The sequence below is a fragment of the Lissotriton helveticus genome, chromosome 12 (assembly GCF_964261635.1).
Source record: "Lissotriton helveticus chromosome 12, aLisHel1.1, whole genome shotgun sequence".
Taxonomy (NCBI): domain Eukaryota; kingdom Metazoa; phylum Chordata; class Amphibia; order Caudata; family Salamandridae; genus Lissotriton; species Lissotriton helveticus.
Genome location: NC_136073.1, coordinates 560,478,277 through 560,498,433, shown reverse-complemented (window position 1 = coordinate 560,498,433; position 20,157 = coordinate 560,478,277). Strand labels below are relative to the sequence as shown.

Here is a 20,157-nt window from a genome sequence, read left to right as displayed (position 1 = left end):
TCCTAGCAATCATTACCCTCATTTTCGTGTTCGGTGTAATAGTCGTCAGCATAGTACTGAGCTGACCTAGACGATGCATTATTCTGTTGGTCAAAGCTGTTCATGGAATTCTGAGGCGGAAAAGAAGCTGTGTTCTGGGAGCAATTTCCACGCCCCCTACCCTTATGAACATTTTGAACACCTCTACCCCTTATACCTGAAACACTGTTTAAACGTCGCGCAAGAGCCGGACAATTACCTTTCAAATGACCCTCTTCCTTGCAATACGCACATTGATTCAGGCCATACGGAAGACGCTGATGGGAAAACTCGTTTCCTTGCGCGTTTCTCGAATACTGCTGTTGTGGTTGATAATTGGGCTGACTAGCCGTGCGAGGCGGATAGGCCTGCTGGAGAAGAGCCTTAGTTTTCAAATCTTTAGTCTTTTTGTCTACCTTATCTAGCTCGTCTTTGCGCCTATTTTCATAGTACTGGGCTGTAGCTAAAATCTGCGCTGACGTAGAGACAGCCCAAGCACTCTCTGAATCTTTTAGTTTAGTACACAGTTCAGGAAGCAAATTATGTACGAATTTGTCTACAAACAATCTTTGACCACCCTCGGTAGCCATATCTTGACCACTATGATCGGTGAAAGTCTCCTCAAATCTTGTGAAAAAGTCAGACACATTCTCATCCTTCTTCTGCTTGCATGCAGATAGCTTGTCCCAGTTTACCCGTAACTCAGGCATTAATGTTTTCATGTACGTGATAATTCTACCGGGAAGTTCGGCTATTAACGGCTCAGGTTTAGAACCACCAATTTGTCTAGCATCTATAGCGGTAATATTAGCCCATGAATCACCTAGTTCTTGCTCATGGTCCGTATGACGAATTTTACTCCATAAAGGATGTGGGACAACATTCCCAAACAACATGTCTACATCTGCTAAATTCATTATGCATGAGTTTGCAGTCTGCGATAACTCCTTATAATACCCAGTCTGGTTTTTACGGGGATCAGGTAGTGTCTGCTTGAGCGCTAAAACTTCTGATCTTTTCCAGGGGACATGTACCCATACACGCTGGAAATGTGGCAGAATTGGCGGTACTACATTCGCATCGCCTTCCCTCCAAACCGGAGGAACCTCTCTCATGGGGTACTGTCTCGCTCTTTTCCTACCTGATACGTCGTCTTGGTACAATGATCTAGAGACGTTTCCCTTACTCCTATAAGAGAACAACAACTCTATCGCTTTCTCAACATCTGCACCTGTAATCATACCTTCATGGAACTTAAAACGCGTACGCCATAGTTCGTCCATTGTGTATTTGGGATCATTCGTCTCCAAATCTTCGCACAGATATACACACATCTCTTCGAATACGTATCTCTGAGTGGGTGCATTCCATTGACGGAAAACTTCCATAACAGACTGAACATCATATCTAACAGTATCCGCAATCCATTGGCGTGCTAGTTCATTCAGCACTTTTCTTTCCTCGTAATCAGGCAGTTGACTACGTAACTGTCTATCTTCTGTTTTAGGGGTCGTTTTAGGCGACCCGAAGAAAGGTGAAAGCAGACCAGTGACGGTACCTGTCACTCTTTGTCTAATAGAAGGAGAAGCTTGCGGAGGGGCAAATGCATCAGAAAAGACAGGCTGAGGCGAAGAAGAAATCGAGGCCATAGCAGAGGAAGTTGAAACAGTGGCAGACGTAGTATCATAGGGAACAGTTGGAGCTGTAGGCAAAGTGGTAGAAGTAGATGGAGTATGTAGCAAAGATGGCGGCCCTTGAGAAGGCTGCGCCGGAGAAGTAGAAACCAGCTGAAGAGGAGCTGGCGTTCGTGCAAGAGCTGGGTTACGTGCGCCGGGCGCGGTATAGTAAAATGCTTTGGTGGTGCGGTAGCGTCTAACGCATACGGTGGAGGTGAGCTCAATAATTGGGACATTAACGGATCTTTCTCGGATCTTTCCTCTTGACCTCGTCCCTCATTTGGTAACATCGGGTAGCATTTATCTACTGCTAGTTTCTTGCTCCTAAGTATTTGTTCGCTTTCTTGCTCTTCCTCGTTATCCCTGTATGCAACGGCAGCTTGCACCATTGACATACCTCTTTTATTCCTTTTTGCTAATTTTATTTCTTTCTGTTTGGCTTCTTTGCGCCATAAGCGAAAAGAGTCAAACATCGCCGGCCAGGCTTTTTTTCTTGAACAATTTGACCTCTAGGTTGTCTAATATTTCTGGGTCAAAACTACCATATTGGGGCCACTTTAAAACACCATCCTTGCGGGTGTATTTTATCCACACTTCATTATATGTGATAGGACCTACGCCATGCTTCACATAGAGCTCATACGTTGGAGTTCCAATCGGAGGAACCGGACAAGAATCCTCTAATCGGGAGTCCTTACTACAACCAAGACAAAACAAGTTTCCAAGTCCGCTAAAGCAAGGCATCTTTGCTCACTCGTTTAGCTTCAAACTTCAAAGGATTATCGATTACGATATTTCTCGTGAAAACACGAGTCCTTCGGCTTTGGGGCTTGCAAGTACCAAATCAAAGCGTATCTCAAGGATACCAAAAACTAAGGATCAAACTAAGGACTGGGAGACGCTCCACTTATACTTAACTGAAGTATTTGAAGATCGATGACGTCACTAGAAGACTCGTCTATCGTTTTGCTCTACCAAGGATCACTGGGTCCAAAACAAGGCGATAGTCAGGGCAGCAGTCCTTCCTAGCCGTCGGGACGCGGGGAACCTCGCAGCAAAGACCTTCGGAACCACGTCGACATACAGGGGTCGCTGAAGTGGCTGGCCGTCCTCTGGAATTTTCACACGAAGCTCCTCACGAACATCTGGCTTGGACCGTCGCCGCTTGATACCGCCCGGAGTTGGGCGCCAACTGAGGTGCCGGGTTTTTAAGAACCCGGTGGTGCCAGGGAATAACACCCGAAGACCTCTGAGTTCTCCCTTGTTCCGGACCACAGAAACACGGAGTCTTCTAGTCGCAGTCAGAGATCAAGTTTTATTGGCAGCTACCAAGTAACATGTGTCCTAGAAGCACGACAACGCGGATCGTGTGTTCTCAGGAGACTGTTCGTTTTTACAGAACAAGCCTTCTCCTTATATACAGAAATAATAGCTGCAAGCAAGAATTCTTGAGTTTATGATATGGCTGTACACATATTTCTACAATAATACAAAGAGCGAAGTCATGTAGGCAAGCCCATATTTTGGACGTCCCGTTCGTTATAGATTACCCAGCCAGTCCCGGAACTCCCATCAGATATCGATGAAACCCCAATAAAGAAGGGCACCTCCTAGTCATAAAACTGGCCATAAACAAGGAACGCGGACAGGTGTGTGTGTGTGTAGAAAACATGATCTGTACGCGGTGAATGGTTTGTGGTATGTTGTGCATTGATGCTATCGTATTTGGCCACTGGGCGAGGAGCTGCCCAAACAGGTTTGGCTGGAGGCAAGGGAGTCAGTTGGGACAGGTCAGGGGGGAGTCAGGGAGAGGTGGACGTGTCCTTTTAGATCAAGCTCGACCTTACTCAATTGGCTTATCATGAGAGCAAGACACAAGATGGATGTCGTTTACAAAATGGAGTCTGAGGGGTCGGAACGGAAACTACGATTTAGGGGTGTTGGCATTCCTCAATCATGACGCAAATATACAGGGATGATGTCATAATCATTACCGGTCCGTTGACACCAAATTTGTCATGGGATGTTGATATTTTGTGGCACGGGCATTGGATCTCGATACTGGGATGACAGTAGGGTCCAGAATTTCAGAACCACACTGTGGGCTTCTTGAGCAGAGGTCTAACTTCTGCCAACTTCCAGTCATCTGGGAAGGTGCCTGTTTTGAAGGTGGTATTGATGGTGCGTTGTCGTTTGGGTGCGATGGTGGCCACGGCTCTGTGGTAGATGTGAGGGGGGCAGCGGTCGGTGGGGGCCCCCGAGTGGATGCTTTTCATGGTCGAGGAAGTGTCTTCTGCCGTGATCGGTGTCCAGTTGGAGACGGTGGGCTGGTTGGTGTTTCTGGGGGGCTGGTCGTCTGTGGCGCCTCGTGGATGGTCGATGTAGTTGTCGTAGAGGTTTTTGATCTTGAGGTGGAAATAGGTTCCAAGTTTGTCGCAGAGGTCTTGAGATGGGGTGATGTCTGTGGCTTTGCTGCGTGGGTTGGTGAATTCTTGAATGACACTGAAAATTTCCTTAGAGTTGGTGGAGTTGGCCAAGATTTTGTTGTGGATGAAGTTCCTCTTGGTGGCTCTGATCTGGTTGTGGTAGTCTGTCATGGCGTCCTTGTAGGTGGTGTGGTTTTCAGTTGTCTTGGTGTTTCTCCAGTTCTTCTCCAGGCATCTGCAGGTGCGTCTGGCTTCTTGGAGAGCGGTGGTGAACCAGGCGGCTTTCCTGGGGTGTTGTCTGTCGGGGTAGCGTAGCGGGCGAGCTCGTCTGCGCAGTCGGAGATCCAGGTGTGGAGTTCTCTGGCTGCGTCGGGTGCCCAGATGTGGTTGTTTCGTGTGAGGGTGTAGTTAAGTTGCTCGTCGGTAACCTTGCTCCAGTTCCTACGTGGTGGACGTGGGGCTGGTTTGGGTGCCTTGGGTTTGTTGATGGCGAAGTGTACGCAGTGGTGGTTGGTCCATGGCGGCTGCATTGTGTAGCTGAATTGGACTCTATTTCCTGCCGCGAAGATGGGGTCGAGGGTGTGTCCTGCTCTGTGGGTCGGTGTGTTGACGAGTTATTTAAGTCCGATGCTGGGGAGGTTGTCAGGAAGGATATTGGAGTTGGGGTCACTCGGGTTGTAGAAGTGGAAGTTCAGGTCTCCAATGAGTATGTAGTTTGTTGAGGCGATGGCGTGGGGTGCGATGAAGTCGGTGATGTTGGTGGCGAAGGGTTTTTTTTCAGGGGCCGGGGGGTCTGTAGACGAGGGTTCCTTGGAGTGTGGCTTTGGGGGTGGTCTTGATCTGGAAGTGCAGGTGTTCGGCGGAGGGGAAGGTTTCGCTGGAGGTGTTGAGGCAGAGGGTGCTCTTGTGGGCGATGTTGAGGCCCCCTCCTGGGTGGTTGGGGCGGTCTTTCCTCTGGATCTTGTATCCGTCTGGGATGGCAGTGCTGATGGCGGAGGATGCGTTTGTCCAGGTTTCTTTGAAGAAGGCGATGTCGGGCAAGAGAGAGTTGAGTTGGTTCCAGATTTCCATGGCATGTTTTTGTACGGAGCGTACGTTGAGGAGGATGCATTGTAGGATGTCGCCAGTGCTGGCGTTAGCGGTGTTGGAGGCCGGGGTGGCGGTGAGGGTCTGGCGGCAGAGGAGGCAGGAGAACTGGCTGTGGGTCGTGAACGGCGAGGCCTGTTGGCATTCTCTAACTCTTCCAGGGTTGAGTGTGAGGAGGGTGGTGGTGTTGTAGCAATGGGTAGTGGGAGGTCCAGGTTTCCTGGTCCTGGTCGCGGTCAGGTCGCAGGCAGGCACAGATGGGCTTGCCTTCAGCGGGCCCTGTACACGCGTCCGCTGTGCTGCGGACTTTACTGCTATTTTTTAAACACTCTGTCTAAATATTGTATGATATCCAAGGGAGGAAGAGGAAAAGAACCTGGCTGCAAATGTATTTAAACATTGAAATAGTTACATTCATGACATCTACAACCCTCGTCTAGACAGGAATAACTCTAAAAGACTTATTCAGATACAGGCAAAATATCTGTACTCTAAGGAAGCATTTGTAACATTTGAAGGACAAGAGCACGGAAAAGCACACCCTCTAACAATTCTAAGGCCTACATTATTTTAGCAAAACGGAGAATAATTTCTAAAAACCTACACTAATTTCACGAAGAATTAAGCTTTTTTTTTGTCTTTCATTTTTCTGCAGTTAGGAAGACAGAATAACATTCAGTTAGCATTATTCTCATTACTTTGACTAAGAAAATCAAACTGTCGTGCCTTGTGCACATTTTACGTGTTGTACACTCTTGTACAATACGTTAATACTTCCACTCATGTTTTTAAAGCATGCATTTGGGTGAGTTACATCAAGCATATTTTATTTACCAAAATCGAGCTCCATCATTATTGAAAATGAAAGAAGAAGATGGCAGCAGTGGAGGCGATGAGGGGCATAAATGTGTTGTTGAGAGTAGAAGTGGTGAATGAATGTGTAGATTAGTGATATGATCAGAGGAGAAAAAGTAATGGAGGAATGAGAGCTATAATTGCAAATCTAGTAAGGGGGTAGTCAAGGAAAGGTGGAAAAGATAACTGTGTTTGAAAGGAAGGACTGCTCACGAGGAGTACTGCTGTGTTATAAACTTATTTTTCAACAACATAAAGTCAGCAGTTTTTGCATACTGTCAGCTATGATATGCATACAGCCATATGCCTGTGTACTGTGAACTTTGTGTTGTCAAGTATTTCTCCTTTCTAAGCACTTAGAAGCATATGCTTCACTATCAAGCTTGCTCCACCTCTCTCAAACAGAGATATTAAACATGCTTCCACTTTACAGGTACCCCCTTCACCTCTCCAATGAGATGTCATGCATTTTGAAAGAGCTTGTTCTAATTTTGCCACATAAAGCATCAGAATTCCCCATGTGGCGTAATTTTGCACATTTTGCCATAAAACCTCAAAACAAGTTCCGAAATTACACTGCGATTTAAATTTCAGTGTGGCCAATGTTGTAGTAGGTAACTTGCATGGAAATATGTGCTATGGTAGTGCAGCATGCAGAATGGTATCATGCCGATAACTGCAACCCAGGGATGAAACTGCTGCAGACCTGGCAAAGAACTGCTGCCCAAGCGTACATTTTTACAGTCACTAACCACCGAAACCTGAGTAGACCGAGGCATGATAAGCAGCGAGGTGGCCCTTAGGATTTTACAAACTAACCCAGACCCCCTCTGTTTTTTTCAGTTTAAACATTTCTCATGACTTCCTGGTTTTTAAGAAGGCGTAATATTCCCATATAATCAGGGCCTGTTTTATATGTGGTTAATTTTTTAGACTATGGGAGTTTTCATATATGATTCATTTCTTTTAAATGCTACTATTTTTAATTAGATTATACTCATTTTTAGTTAATTAATGTTTTAACTTCTGATTGCCTGTATTTTCAAAGTTATTTTATGTATCTCTTTTATGGCATCACATAAACCGAAATAAAGAGTAATATGATGATGATAAGCAGCCAAAACATACTTCAGTAGTACTGCTAATACACTGAGCATCACTTTATGAATTGAGCAGGAACCTTGACTGAGTGTTTAACACATTGATCATTAAGTTATGAGTAGCACATATGACATTTTGAACAGCATACTGACACTTGAAAAGCATGCATACATATTGTTAGTACTCTGTAATCTTTTTATTGTGTGTATAAATTTGTCTGCAATAAAATAAAATATTAGCTAATTTGCAACTATTATATTAGGCTATGAAATTCTGATGATAGTTTATTTTCTGCCATACACATTGTGATGGCCTAAGGACTACAAGAGAACATTAATGGGCACACTGTCAGAAATACTGCATCTTCTGTGGTACAAATGTTTGTTTTCTATGCATCCAGTGTTTTATTGGCTACACAATTTTCTGAAAGATGCATATGTGATTATTTGATGCAGCAAAATATAGCTTATGGGTGCAGTGGCACACACTGATGTAATGACATGTGCACCCCCTCCGAACAATCTGTAACACCTAACAATTATTAGAGATTGCTTTTCTTAAATTGTGTGGTATAGAGCACAGTTGGGCACTATTTTCTAGGTGTTCTTGAAAAGGGAGCCACCTCTGGCCATTCCTTTGATAGGAGGGTTGCTTACTCATTAGGACATGGGTATGGGATGTATTCCTTTACTACACATTGAATCACCTTTAAGCAATCCCTATTTTGGCACACAAGGCAACCAAGGTAGCACTGCTGTAAGCTACCAAGGATCACTGAATTTGGGGAATTGCCCAAACCCAGGTCTCATACGACCTTTACTACAAGGCAATATCTCAACCCAACCAGAAAGTGTTTCTTTACCAGTTACACATGGGCCCACCACACAGGGTGAACTATGGTTCTGTGAAAAGTAAAATACAGATTGAAGAAGGAAGGAAACCCAGTTTTCATTAATTTCTGCACATCCCTCACAAAGGAAGCCCCTGAAGATATTTTTCTTAATGGATGTCTTGATATACGTTTTTCTAATGATCAGTGCCTAAACCTCCATTTTGTACATCAGTAACACCAAAAACATTTCTCATATGGAAATACGTTACTCACCTGTAATCTGGTTCTCAGGCATTGGTATCTTTCATAAGCTTTCGTGGAGGTGTTAGCACCTCAACTCAAGAAGGTCAATGAGACCGCAGTGGAGACCTCTACTTTATCCGATACGCAGAATGAAGCACTGCTGGTCTCTCTTCCTAAGCCAGGAAGGGACCAGGAAGCTCTGGGCTCATACAGGCCACTGGCGCTTCTTAACACAGACTACAAGATCCTAGAATCCATTATCCCTGCACGCTTGGCACCATTGGTACGGAATTTAGTGCATGAGGATCAGAATGAGTTTGTTACCATGAGAAGACCAGCACTTAACATAAGAAGTTTTTTTAGGGGGTAGCATTATGTGGCAGACACTTGGCCTCACTCTGGCTGCGTTGTCTTAGACCTGGAGAAGGCATTCGACTCCTTGAAGTGGCCATATCTCTTCGAAGTTCTGCGAAGATACAGGCTGGATGACAAATTTCTACAAATGGTACAGTTACTATATAAACGCCGCTCTGTTAAGAGTCCGGACGGGTCGCTCATATCGGATAGCATACAGGTGAACAGAGGTACTAGACAAGGCTGCCCCTTATCTCCACTCCTTTTCTCTCTCGCCATGGAACCTCTGGCAGAGCGACTCCGTAGGGATGGGACGTATTGGGACATCAGTCTGGAAGACAGCTTACATACTGTCTCACTATACGCTGATGATTTGTTACTGTATCGAAGAGATATGCACGATATCCCCACTACCATAGCAGATACACTTCAAGACTTTGAAAGGTATCGGATCTCCGGGTAAACTGGACAAAATCAGGCCTATACCCATTTTGAGAAGGCACTGCTGAAATAGGCGTGCATATGAACATTTCTTCTCTCCGGTGGTACCCATCAACGTTCCGATACTTAGGCATCTTCATCTATCGGAATCCCACTGATGTGCTAGAGGGAAATCTGATCAGGGCTGTGTATGCGAGCAGACCTCAGACCCAATTCTGGAAGTCACTTCCTCTGAACGTGATGGGTAGAATCACACTGACCACGATGATAATACTACTAAAACTACTGTACTACTTCTTGAACCTTCCAGTCTATGCTCCGTCCAGGATTTTCCGCGATCTCAAACAATTGATTTGTGACCTCATCTGGAACAAGGGTCGGCTGCGTATCGCATTATGGAAATTGTACGCCCCTACCAGTAAAGGAGGCTTGGCGGTTCCCAATATGGAATTATATTATCTGGCGACGCAACTACAATGGGTGAAGAGATGGTTTGCAGGTAACAGTTTAGAGGACACGGCCACTGTGCAACCGCCCTGGTCCCAATCCCAAATATATAATCTGTTTCACCCTATTGCCCGTTCACCACGCTCATCGCAGACCTGCCTGGCCCTAGCATACTGATGCTATAAGAGGAGCTTGTATCTTACTAAAGATACAATCCGTTATGCCCCATCACTGCTGCTCTTAGTACATAACGCAAAGAGTATACCTCCCACTGGACAAATTAAGCAAATATTCCCATATCAACTCTTCGGCATGCCCACGCTGTTTGCAAATAGACGCAGACTTCCTGCATATGCTCTGGTCTTGCGCCTCCCTGCATGCTTATTGGCAAGAAGTTACTGCTGCACTTGTGACATGTACTAGCAGGTCAATATCACGCATGTGGGAGGTATGCATATTAGGCCTTTATCCCAGAACAAAGAAACACAGGGTCACGTCCAGATGTATTTGTCTGGGCGTGATAGTGGTGAAGAGGCTAATAACCAAGAGATGAAAGCATGCTGACCCCCCTGTTATAAAATTGCTTCTTGTATGGGCACAAGCAGAAAGCACATCAATACACAGAGAAAAAATAGCTAGATTGCGCAAATATCACATTGCGCAGCCCTGGGATACTATACTCATGGAATTCACACGCATGGGTGGAAAGGGAGGAAGCAGTTCCTTGCAAGTAGCTGATGTAAGAGTTGAAAATACGTGTCGCCCCCAGCTCAAGACAAAGTTGGGGTTGACACTGGGGGAAAGGGGCTGCATCTGATATACGTGAATGACCCTATAGGGGTAGCCTGGTCATCCATCACAATGGATTTATGTGGCTAGGTAAGAGTGGCTAACCTGACATAGATGCACTGGGAATGAAGCATAGACACTATGTGCATATCGACCCAAGCGTGACGAGTAGAAGGTGGCCCTGTTAGTTTGTTTCTTCATCGTATTTTACCTCATCCTTCTGTTTCAATTGCATGCCTTGGTACAGAAATGTATGAGCAACATCAATGGGGCTCATGGTTAGTAGGAAATGCCACAAAGGAAGCGATTATTATCCTGTTATTATGATGGACATAAAAGCTCAACTCCTTGGACATTAATATGCGATTCTTTGCATGGGAGACACTATGCGTGGACATTTCCTGATATATCAAACTGATATTCGGCACAGTAAAACATGACCTATCAGTAAGAGTGTCATTCTTTATCACGTTTAATGTAGTTAATTGCCACCTACTGCGCATGTGTATATTGTTATCTCTAACTGTGGAAAAAGATTAAACTGCAAATAAATATATATATTTTTAAAAATCCTACCCCAGTAGAGGTCAAATTCCATGGGCCCAAAAACATTCCAATAATATAGACACACCAGACTAAGAGGAGCTTCCTACATCTGCAACACCCCATGTTACAGAACAGTGAATTTGAAAATTATTGGGCATTTAGACCAAGGCCCTCATTTTGTGGTTTGTGTAATTCACTATTCAGTCAGAAACACTTTCTGCTTATTTGCAAACTAAAACAAATAAGAAAATATTGAATTCCTGTAATGCCCTTACATGCCCCCCGCCCCCACCACCACAGAGGTGGCAAAATCAGTTACAGAAGCTTTGGGGCAGATCAGTCGAGGCTCCACTTTCCATATTTTCTACCATATTGTATTACACTAATAGTGAAAAAGAATATATTATTCACTATTAGTGTAATAAAAAATTATATACAGTTAGCTGGTAGATGACGCTCCCTGTCAACTGAGGTAAGCAAAAAAAAATTCCGAATGTATATTGTGTGCGTGTTCGCAGGTGAGATTGTGTTTATATGTGAGACAGTGTGTGTATGTGTGAATGTGTGTGTCTGATAGAGACTACTAGCCGCAGATTCCTTAACGTAGAATTATCCCCAGGCGTTAGACTGGACCCAGAAAAGTTTTTGCCGCAACATCCCGGCGGCCGGGAGGACGGCATCACGTGACTCCGCCCAGGCGTTGTCCGCGTACGTGATGTCAGCGAGGTCACATAAGTCCCACCCAGGCGCACCTACGTCAGTGTTTTCCTTTTCCGCGTGCAACGCGGATCCGGATCTTGCTCCGGGCCTGTTCAGGCATTTCCCTTTCCCTTATTGCGTTGTGTGTGGGAACAGTGTGCGAATGCCTTCGGGCTTTAAGACGTGCTCATCTTGTGCGCGCCAGATGTCGGCGACGGATCCGCACCCCATCTGCATGAGGTGTTTGGGGGAGCACCACAACTCCACTGATTGTGAGGCGTGCCTGCGGATGAAACCGAAGTGCCGGCGGGACAGTCGAATGAAACTTCTCTCAGCTCGCATGTCCAGGTCGGCTTCCTCACCACGTCCGGCCCCTGCGGAGGGTTTTCGGAACCGCAGCCTCCGTCTTCGACATCGTCGTTCTCCCAGGTCGCAAGAGCGTCACTCACCTGTCGGTAAGTGTCGCAGTTTGTGTCCGATGGCTGGTTCCCAGCCTGTTGGGGGTGCGGGCTCTCTGCTGGTGGTGCGGCCCGTGTGTCGTCCCCCTAACCGCCGTTTCCCGGTGTGGGGGCGACTAGAGCCCAGATGGAGACATATGCGGCGGCTTTGCAGGCCTCGCTGGTTTCTCCTCCTCCTCCTTCCCCTCCTGGGACATCAGCGGATCCCTTGCAGTGTGAGGGGCCTTCCGCGGTGGCGCCGGCGGCTCCGGCGCCGACAGGTTCGGATCCAGGCTCGGAGGATGTAGTGCCGTTGGAGTGCGGCCCTTCGGGGGTCCCTCCTTCGGACCACAGTGCCTCTGCATCGCCGCAAACTCCCACGGGAGTTCCTGTGGTGTCGTGGAAGGTCGCCGGGACTCAGGCCGCCCCCTCGAGTCCCATTTGGTCCTCGGGCAGGCGGTGGCCTTGTCCGAGGCCGAGGTGATGCCGCTTTGGCGCCGGTTGGCCCTGGCGGTGCCGTAGGGGCTGGCGTAGGGCCCTTCTTGTCCGGTCACGGGCCGAGGTTAGCGGGGGACCCCTCGTCCCTCCCCGGTTCCCTCTTGCTCCTCCACGCAGGCGGCTGCCTCGTCGGAGGTCGCGTCGACGCCTTTCCGTCGCCGTTCCCTCGCCACCCGGCTCCGCTCTCCTGGGCCGAGCGCTGTGGTGGATGTCGTTCCTGCGTCTCCCCTGGCGTCGGACGACGATGTTATGCCTCAGATTGTCGACATTGGGTCGTTGACTCGTCCTCGGACTCTCCCTCTCCAGAGGTTCGACGCTTGCTGGTGTCATCCTCACCGGAGACGGGCCGACGCGTCATGGCTTTTTCCCCGATGTCGTCTAAGGACGGCTCCACGCCGTCACCCCGAGGAGCTGCTTTCCCTACCGCGGGGCCCTACAGAGGCGGGTGCGGCCTTTGCTCGTGCTGTTTCTACAGCAGTGCGAATTTTGCGCATGGGTGATCCGGCTGCCCATTTCCCCGCGGATCACCTTCTGGTGGTTCTCCATCAGGGCTCTGGTGGCAGGGAGCTTCTGCTCCCCTTCTAGGGTTCACTCCATTCTTCTCCTTTGGGGACTTGGGGCTGTCCCGCCACGGGGCACCCGGTGCCCCAACACCTTCTGCACCGCCACCATCCGGCGCCGCGTGATCAGGTGTGTCTTTCCCTCCACCCCTCTACCAGAGGCCCTCTTTTGCAGAATGCCTTTCCCTCTTTGCTGCCGCTGTTGTCCCCCCCGTCACGGGAGGCCCGCTGTCTGGACTTCTGGGGGCGCAATATCTTCGCCTCAACCAGTACGGCTCTGCAGCCCTTAACACTCTGTGCGTTTTGGCTAGGGCCACTTCTTGCTTGTGGGACTCGGTGGAGTCCCGTATGTCTGCCGCTTCTCAGGAGGGTGCATGTGTTGACTTAAGGCACCATGTGTTGGATGGCCGGGAGCTGGCGGCGTTTATTCTTCGCTCCGCTCTGGACATCTCTGAGGTGCTTGGTCGTGCCATGGCTTCTTCGGTGGCCCATTCGGGACAGTGTGTTCCCGGAGAACGTTTGGGAACAGCTGGTAGACCTTCCTTTCGATGGCGCTCTTTTGTTCCACGCCCCTGCGGATTCTGCATTCAGAGATTTTTGGCGGGGCTTCGGCCTCCTCCTTCTCCCCCTCAGTGACCTGCGAATTGATATGGTTTTTGGGAGTTGTTCTTCCGTTGGGGTGGGTCGCCCCAGTTGTGTGATCTGTGTGCTTCATGTGCATGCGAGTCCTCCTTGTTGGGACTGTGGTTCTGTTGGCTGCTGGCCGGCCCTTCTTGACTGTGTGTTTTTGCTTTGGGTTTTTACACCATGCTGGCCCTGAGACTAGGCCTTTTGTTTGTTTCTCTTTGGCTGCTTGACAAGCCTTCTGCTGGTTTTTCCGTAGGTATTTTCTGTTGTCCTCTGCTGTGGAACTTTTTCCTAAGAGGTTCCCATGTCTTGGGACGTAACTTACTCTATGTGGGACAGGGTAGCTGTTATATAGCTCTGACGTGCGCTGGGGAGCTGTGGTCGCCTTCGGGCCTCTGGTCTCCGTGGCGTTAGGGTATGTTGCAGATGCAATCCTCTTGCTGATGGCTTGGAATGTCTTGAGTTGCGCCCCAGGGTGTCCTTCTCCGGGGTCACTGCGCTGTTCGCCTGGTCTGGCCTGCTGTCTGCGGCCTGGCACCTTGGGTCTGTCTGGTTCCACTTCTTTTTGGCCGTGTGTGCAGACTCCTCCCTGAAGCGTGTCCGGACCCTTCTTCGCCTTCCTGTTCTCTGTCTTCGGCTGGGGTCTTGCTTGCCCTGAGTGCATCCTTCCGTGGTTCTCTCAGCGTCTGGCTGTGTTTGCCGTTGCCGACCTACTGTCTTTCTGCACCACTTTGTCTTCTTGGCGCTTGAGTGGGGCAGTCGTCCTTGCCTTGTCTGCTTCTTCCGGTGGGCCCTGCGTTCAGTTCTACCTCTCCTCCCTGGGGATGAGATTATCTTTCAGGCGCAGTTTGTCCCTGCTGAGCGTTGAATGGTTATTCTTGGGTGACCTCGGACTCCCCCGTCTGCTCCCGCCTGCTTATTGCTGGCGGCGCCGTTCTGTCTGGTCTATTGCCTTCTGGCTGTGATTGGCTCGGCTACCATCTTCACTGGGTGTGTTCCCGGTGGGGGGGATTGCCTTTGCTCTTCCTCTTCTCCTTGGAGTCTCTAGGTTGCTCTTCTCCCTCAGTGCTCCTCTTGTCGGGCCGTGGGTGGAGGTTCTGTTGCCTTGGATGGTGGTGAGGTGCTTTGGCATCCATTCGCCTTGCCCTCTTTTTCTCTGCTGAGTGAGGACGGGCTACCTCTTTTCTTGTCTTCTCGCATCCCCTAGGGCCGGTGGTCCTCTAAGTGTAGGGGTTCCCCTTGCCTGGGGGGACGGGGCTCTTTGTCCTGTCCATTTGAACCATCCCCTGTGGGACTCTCTGTTATGTCCAGGCAGGTGGGGTCCTCTTGCAGACCCTTTTCCCATCTGGGTATGGCTAGGGTATCTATTCTATGTTAAGGAATCTGTGGCTAGTAGTCTCTATCAGATGTACGAGTTACTTACCTTCAGTAACGATGTTTCTGGTAGAAATGATTCTAGCCGCAGATTCCTTCACGACCCGCCATTCCTCCCCGTTCTGCAAGGATTTTTGGCTTGGTCTTGTGCACTCGCCTCCCTGTGTGCGGCTGTGTCTTCTATGAGTATATTCTTTCCCCCTTTCTGAAAGGATGTTCGTCTTGTTTAATTGTTCCTTTTCCTCTCCTTTTGGCATATTGGAGGATAGGTTTATAGGTACTTCGGTTGCCTTATGTTCTGGTTGCTTCAGGTTGGGGCCTGCCCCCCCCCCTTTTATTACTAGGGTTCTGGGCCCTCTGCTATCCTCTAGGTTGGGGTATTTTGGCTGTGCCTCTGCCCCTTTGTTCCTTATGAGGGTTGTCACATTCTGTGATGGGGCTGTTTTTTGTGTTTCGCCGTTCATTGGTTTTGGTCCCGGTTGTGGTCCTACTACATGTTATCATGACCATTTTACATATGCTCTTTGTCTCCGTACTGGCAGGGTTGCTGCTCAGGGCTGGGCTCTGTTCTGTATTATTTTCCCTGCCTTTGGGTACTGGAGTGCCTGGCACTGCTCTTTATGGTGTTGTTCCACACCATTCCTTTTTCCACTTTTTCTGCTCTTTCGCACACTGTTCTTATTCTCTCACAGTTTTGTCTACTGGCTCCGCGCGGAAATGTTCTCCAAAGAAAACTGACGTAGACGTGCTGGGGTGGGACTTATGTGACCTTGCTGACGTCACGTACGCGGACAACACCTGGGCGGAGTCGTGTGAGGCCGTTCCCCCGGCGCGCAGGGATGCTGTGACAAAAGTTTTCCGGGTCGAGTCTCACGCCTGGGGATAATTCTACGATAAGGAATCTGCGGCTAGAATTGTCTCTACCAGATACATTGTTACCGAAGGTAAGTAACTCGTACGTATGTGTGTGTGAGTTAAAGTAAACTTCCAAATGGCGTGCATTTTAGTGAATTGACGTCCATGAAATTACTACTGGAATCAGGTGTGATATTTCAAATTCCACAATAATTCTGGAATTCCGGTATCTCTCAGAAAACATCCTGACATTACCAAAACCTGTGGTATCTTTAATTTTGGGGGGCAGTAATACTAAGGATATTTGAGCAAGTTTGCTTTGGAGCCCATGAGTCACACGTCGTTACTGTAACATTGTCTGAATATTCCAAATACGTAATTATTTTTATGTCCCTCCCTTCTCTTGCGTAGATTTCCATTAGCGCTGCTAAGACAATATGGGAGCATCTGCTATTTTATGGCCCCACCTCCTTGCCATTAAGAAATTAAGTGTGTTTCACATTCTGGAGTGCAGCCACATTGTAGTCTCTATGAATAGCAACAGCCTCACACAGCAAACTGTCTCTGTCCTATTTGGCTGAGCACACTATCTGGCAGAGAAAAGACAAAACATTTTAGCAACATTTTCAGAGAAAATATGTTGTTTTTAGCTATGTTTGTGCTCATCTGTATCAATGTTTGGCAACAAAAAGCATAAAAGGTGAATTTCCAAAACCGATAAAAATATGCAAATCAGCTGGTTTAAGACTAGAACTCTGACACATGATCTGACCAAGCCCTTATGCGTGGAATGTGCCCAGGCAACACATTAGCTCCAAATGTGCTCCAGGCAGCAGTCTGTGCTTAGTGAAAGCTTCTCTGCTTTCAAGGACTACTGCTGCTGATCACCCCTGGTAAGCGGTAAATACAGCTCGTGGCTTCTCGCAGACGCTAGTTTAGCGCAAAGCCTGCTTAGAACAAGCGGGCTTATCCTGTTTTCCAAGAAATGCCTCCCACAGCACTACTAGGGAGTAGGGAACAAGACACATTAGGGCTTATTCACAAGCACATTGCGCCGCCGGTTCCTCACTTTTAATGTAGCGAAAAGTGACGTACCGGGGGCGCAAGGAGATTGTAAATAAGCCCCATTGTGTTTGTAGCATAGGCCTGATCTTGTTTTCATTTTTATGGATAAGACTCACCAAGCGCAGTTTTAAGTCACCATACTCCCACCGTGACGTCATAATTGAAACCTAAAATGCTGGGCCATAATTGATACAGTGAATTTCTTTTCTCCTCAGCTTCGGAATGACAAGTTGGGAGGCATTAAGCCGAAAGAAGCCGTACGAAGGTAATGCTGTGTGGTTTTGTGAATGGGGTTTATGTCTTGTATTTTTTCAGCTCATTGCTGCTTTTCTTTTGGTTTCTATTTATTACCCCCGAAGTAGGCCCTGGAACAGCTTCACATCAGAAAGTGTCTATTCATTTAGCATTTATTCTCCTCGATTTATGTCACACAAGATGTCCCATGCAGGGCCGAAGTGGAAAACAGAAGGAGCCCTGACAAGAATGTTCAAAGCGGTCCAACACTGCAGCAGGAGGTGACTAGAGTGGGGTCACAGGGACATGATTGGATCTTAAGGGCCCGTCTGAAAATATATCAAATACATTATAAAAGAGTGCTTGTATAGCGCTTCAATCACCTGTGGGCATGCAGCCCACCGGGAAATGCCAGAGCTGCACTGCAGAACGGTCAGTTTATTTTCCGCAGTTTTATATAGCGCGAACTTGACCCGAAAGCATTGGAGCGCTTTACTCGAACACCAGTTACATTACACATTCATTTTTGTTAGGCACGGGGAGGTTCGGTAATTTGCCCAGAATCACAGAATGTTGAGCCGACGCCGAGACTCGAACGTGGGTCCCCAGCCCCAAAGACAGCGGCCACACCCTCTCCTTGATTAGCACAGTTACCCAGTAGAGCTCCATAGGTTGTTCCTTGAACTGCAATTGTCTTTCATTTTCTTACTTATGATTGCTGTCTTGAAACTGACTTAGTGCACCACAGCACGGTTGGTGGCAATGGTATTAGTATCTCATGTTATGAAGCAGACTCGGGAAGCCACCAATGAGGTTATCACAGTGCGACAAGTTTTGAAGTCTGTTCATAAAGCTGTCAGCATTGCTAACATTAGTGTATAGGGGCTGCCAGGAGACACATGGGTTTGCAGTAGTTGGAAGATAGATACTCCTTTGGTGAGCGTCTCCTTTTTTTTGCATCACCCAACTAGTGCATTCCTCCTAGTATATTAGGACACTTTCAGAGTTTTGCAGAATAGGGTAACATTTGAATTAGTACATTTCACAGTCTTGTTACTGTTCTTCATTTGGCCACTCCAGTCACAATAAGGCCATCACTGATTAACAAATCGCAACGGGAATCTTTGTGAAAGCAGTCAGTGCTGGGACACCACTAACAAGAAGATTGTGTTGCCTTGCATCAAATAGTTAAGCGTGACGGCTCATCCTGTTCGGGGGAGAGTTCCAAACACAGTGACAGAAAGAATACAGTCTCTACAGTGTCAGTCTTACAAATCATTATTGGAAAATCTAACTTGAACCAAACATCTAAAAGGGTTCATTTCAATGCTGGCAAGCCAAAGAAGGTAAACCAACACAACTCAATGTAATTTTATTTTAATTAAGGGACAAAGTTGTTTGGAAAATTAACAACAAAAAAGAAAATGTCATTTATATTTGCTCCGATGTACTGCAAACAACCTGGGAATTACAAGAAAGTTTGTTTTTTTTAAAAAAGGGACAAAGTTTAAGCTATACGATAAAACTCAAAGAAAGTGTATAATTTCTCCACCAGGATGTAGGTTCTCTTACCTCTTACTCCTAATAGGTAGAGAGATTAGGCCTGGGCGGGAAACTCCACTTCATTCACAGAGTTTTACTCACTCCGCTGAGAAAGTGAAGTTCCAGAGTGTTTTTTCCTTACTCGACAAAATTAATTTGGCGAGCGAGGAAAATCCACCCCACATAAGATTTCTCAATGCAGGTGCTCGGATTTCTCAATGTGGGTGGTTGCGGATGGCCGCTACTGCTCATGTTGAGTAACCTTCCGTTCACGTTAAGAAAGCTGCCACTCGAATAAAACATCTACTCGAGCAGCAGAAAAGAAGCAACTCCCTCTTGCACTGTGCATGCTGCAGTTCATGCTAATTTTACAGCGCGGGACAAACACCCGGCAATGAAAATCACCGCAAATGTTGTGATCAAACGCACTCTGCCAATTGCAGAACGGCGCCTAGTGCGGGGAGGTTTTTTAATTTACACAGAACTCTGCGAGCTCCATCCGCATCCAATAGAGATTGTCTGAGAGCTTTACTGACCATCCAGATTATCAGTATGATATTTATTCAATGCCCACTTCACAAAACTTTCTGGCTATAAGTTGGATATGTACTATACTCACTTAGGCTTACACTGACATTTCCAAGAATTGTCAGTCCGTCCTGGAAATTTGAACAAATGTTGTTGGGAATGCTACACCTTTTTTACAGAAAGCGGTCCTGGCTCAAAGGTGGAGCAACCAGCATGGATCCCTAAGGGCAGCGCACGATTTGCTGCTGAGCTGAGCTAAACAGAATCTCATCTGCCCCAGCGGCGTGGCAGATAGTGCGAATCTCTAAATAAAGCATAGGAACGACGAACGTGGCGTAACATGACTTTCACCAATTTAAAGCAGTTGTCCCATATTGCCACAATCTAAAAGGACATCTAAGAGAAGTTTAAATCAAACAATTTTTAGGCACTTAGGAATGATACGATTACGGACTTAAAATAATTTTTTAATAGATGCGCATGATCAGAATTTGACACAGGTGAGGGATTTGCATGTCAACAGGTTGACACTTCAGCTGTAGTGGTAAAGTAGGTGCAAACACCGTTTGCACTGATTTAGCACATTCAGCAATTATGAGTCAAGCGCAAATTGACCTCATTAGGTTCTTACAAGTGTATTCGCCACCATTTTCTACATGGACCCATATTACAAACAGGGTGCATTTTCCTTTAAATAGCTGTGCTGGGCGCAAACAGGGAAACTGTGTCCTATTATAATAAATACACTACCCTCAGGGCAGCTGCAAACGTGCACAATTCTGGGGGTAGCACATTCAAGTGAAATCCAGAGCGGCTGCTTCAAAACCACTCCATGTTTCACAGTACAGGCAGTGCTGCGAGTGACTGCACCCACCTGCAGGGGGATGTGTGGGCCTCCTTTCACCCCTCGAGGCAGCTGTCCTC

General features: G+C 47.4%; 1 protein-coding gene across 5 annotated transcripts in view; it reads left to right on the top strand.

The window, feature by feature from the left end:
* LOC144797752 (receptor-interacting serine/threonine-protein kinase 2-like) overlaps positions 1-20,157 on the top strand; it is a 405,518-nt gene that overhangs the window by 310,549 nt on the left and 74,812 nt on the right. For all 5 annotated transcript variants that reach the window (XM_078668511.1, XM_078668512.1, XM_078668508.1 and 2 more), the window contains one exon: positions 17,145-17,194. In XM_078668511.1, the coding sequence (XP_078524637.1) occupies positions 17,145-17,194 (50 nt within the window). The remainder of the gene's footprint in view (positions 1-17,144; positions 17,195-20,157) is intronic.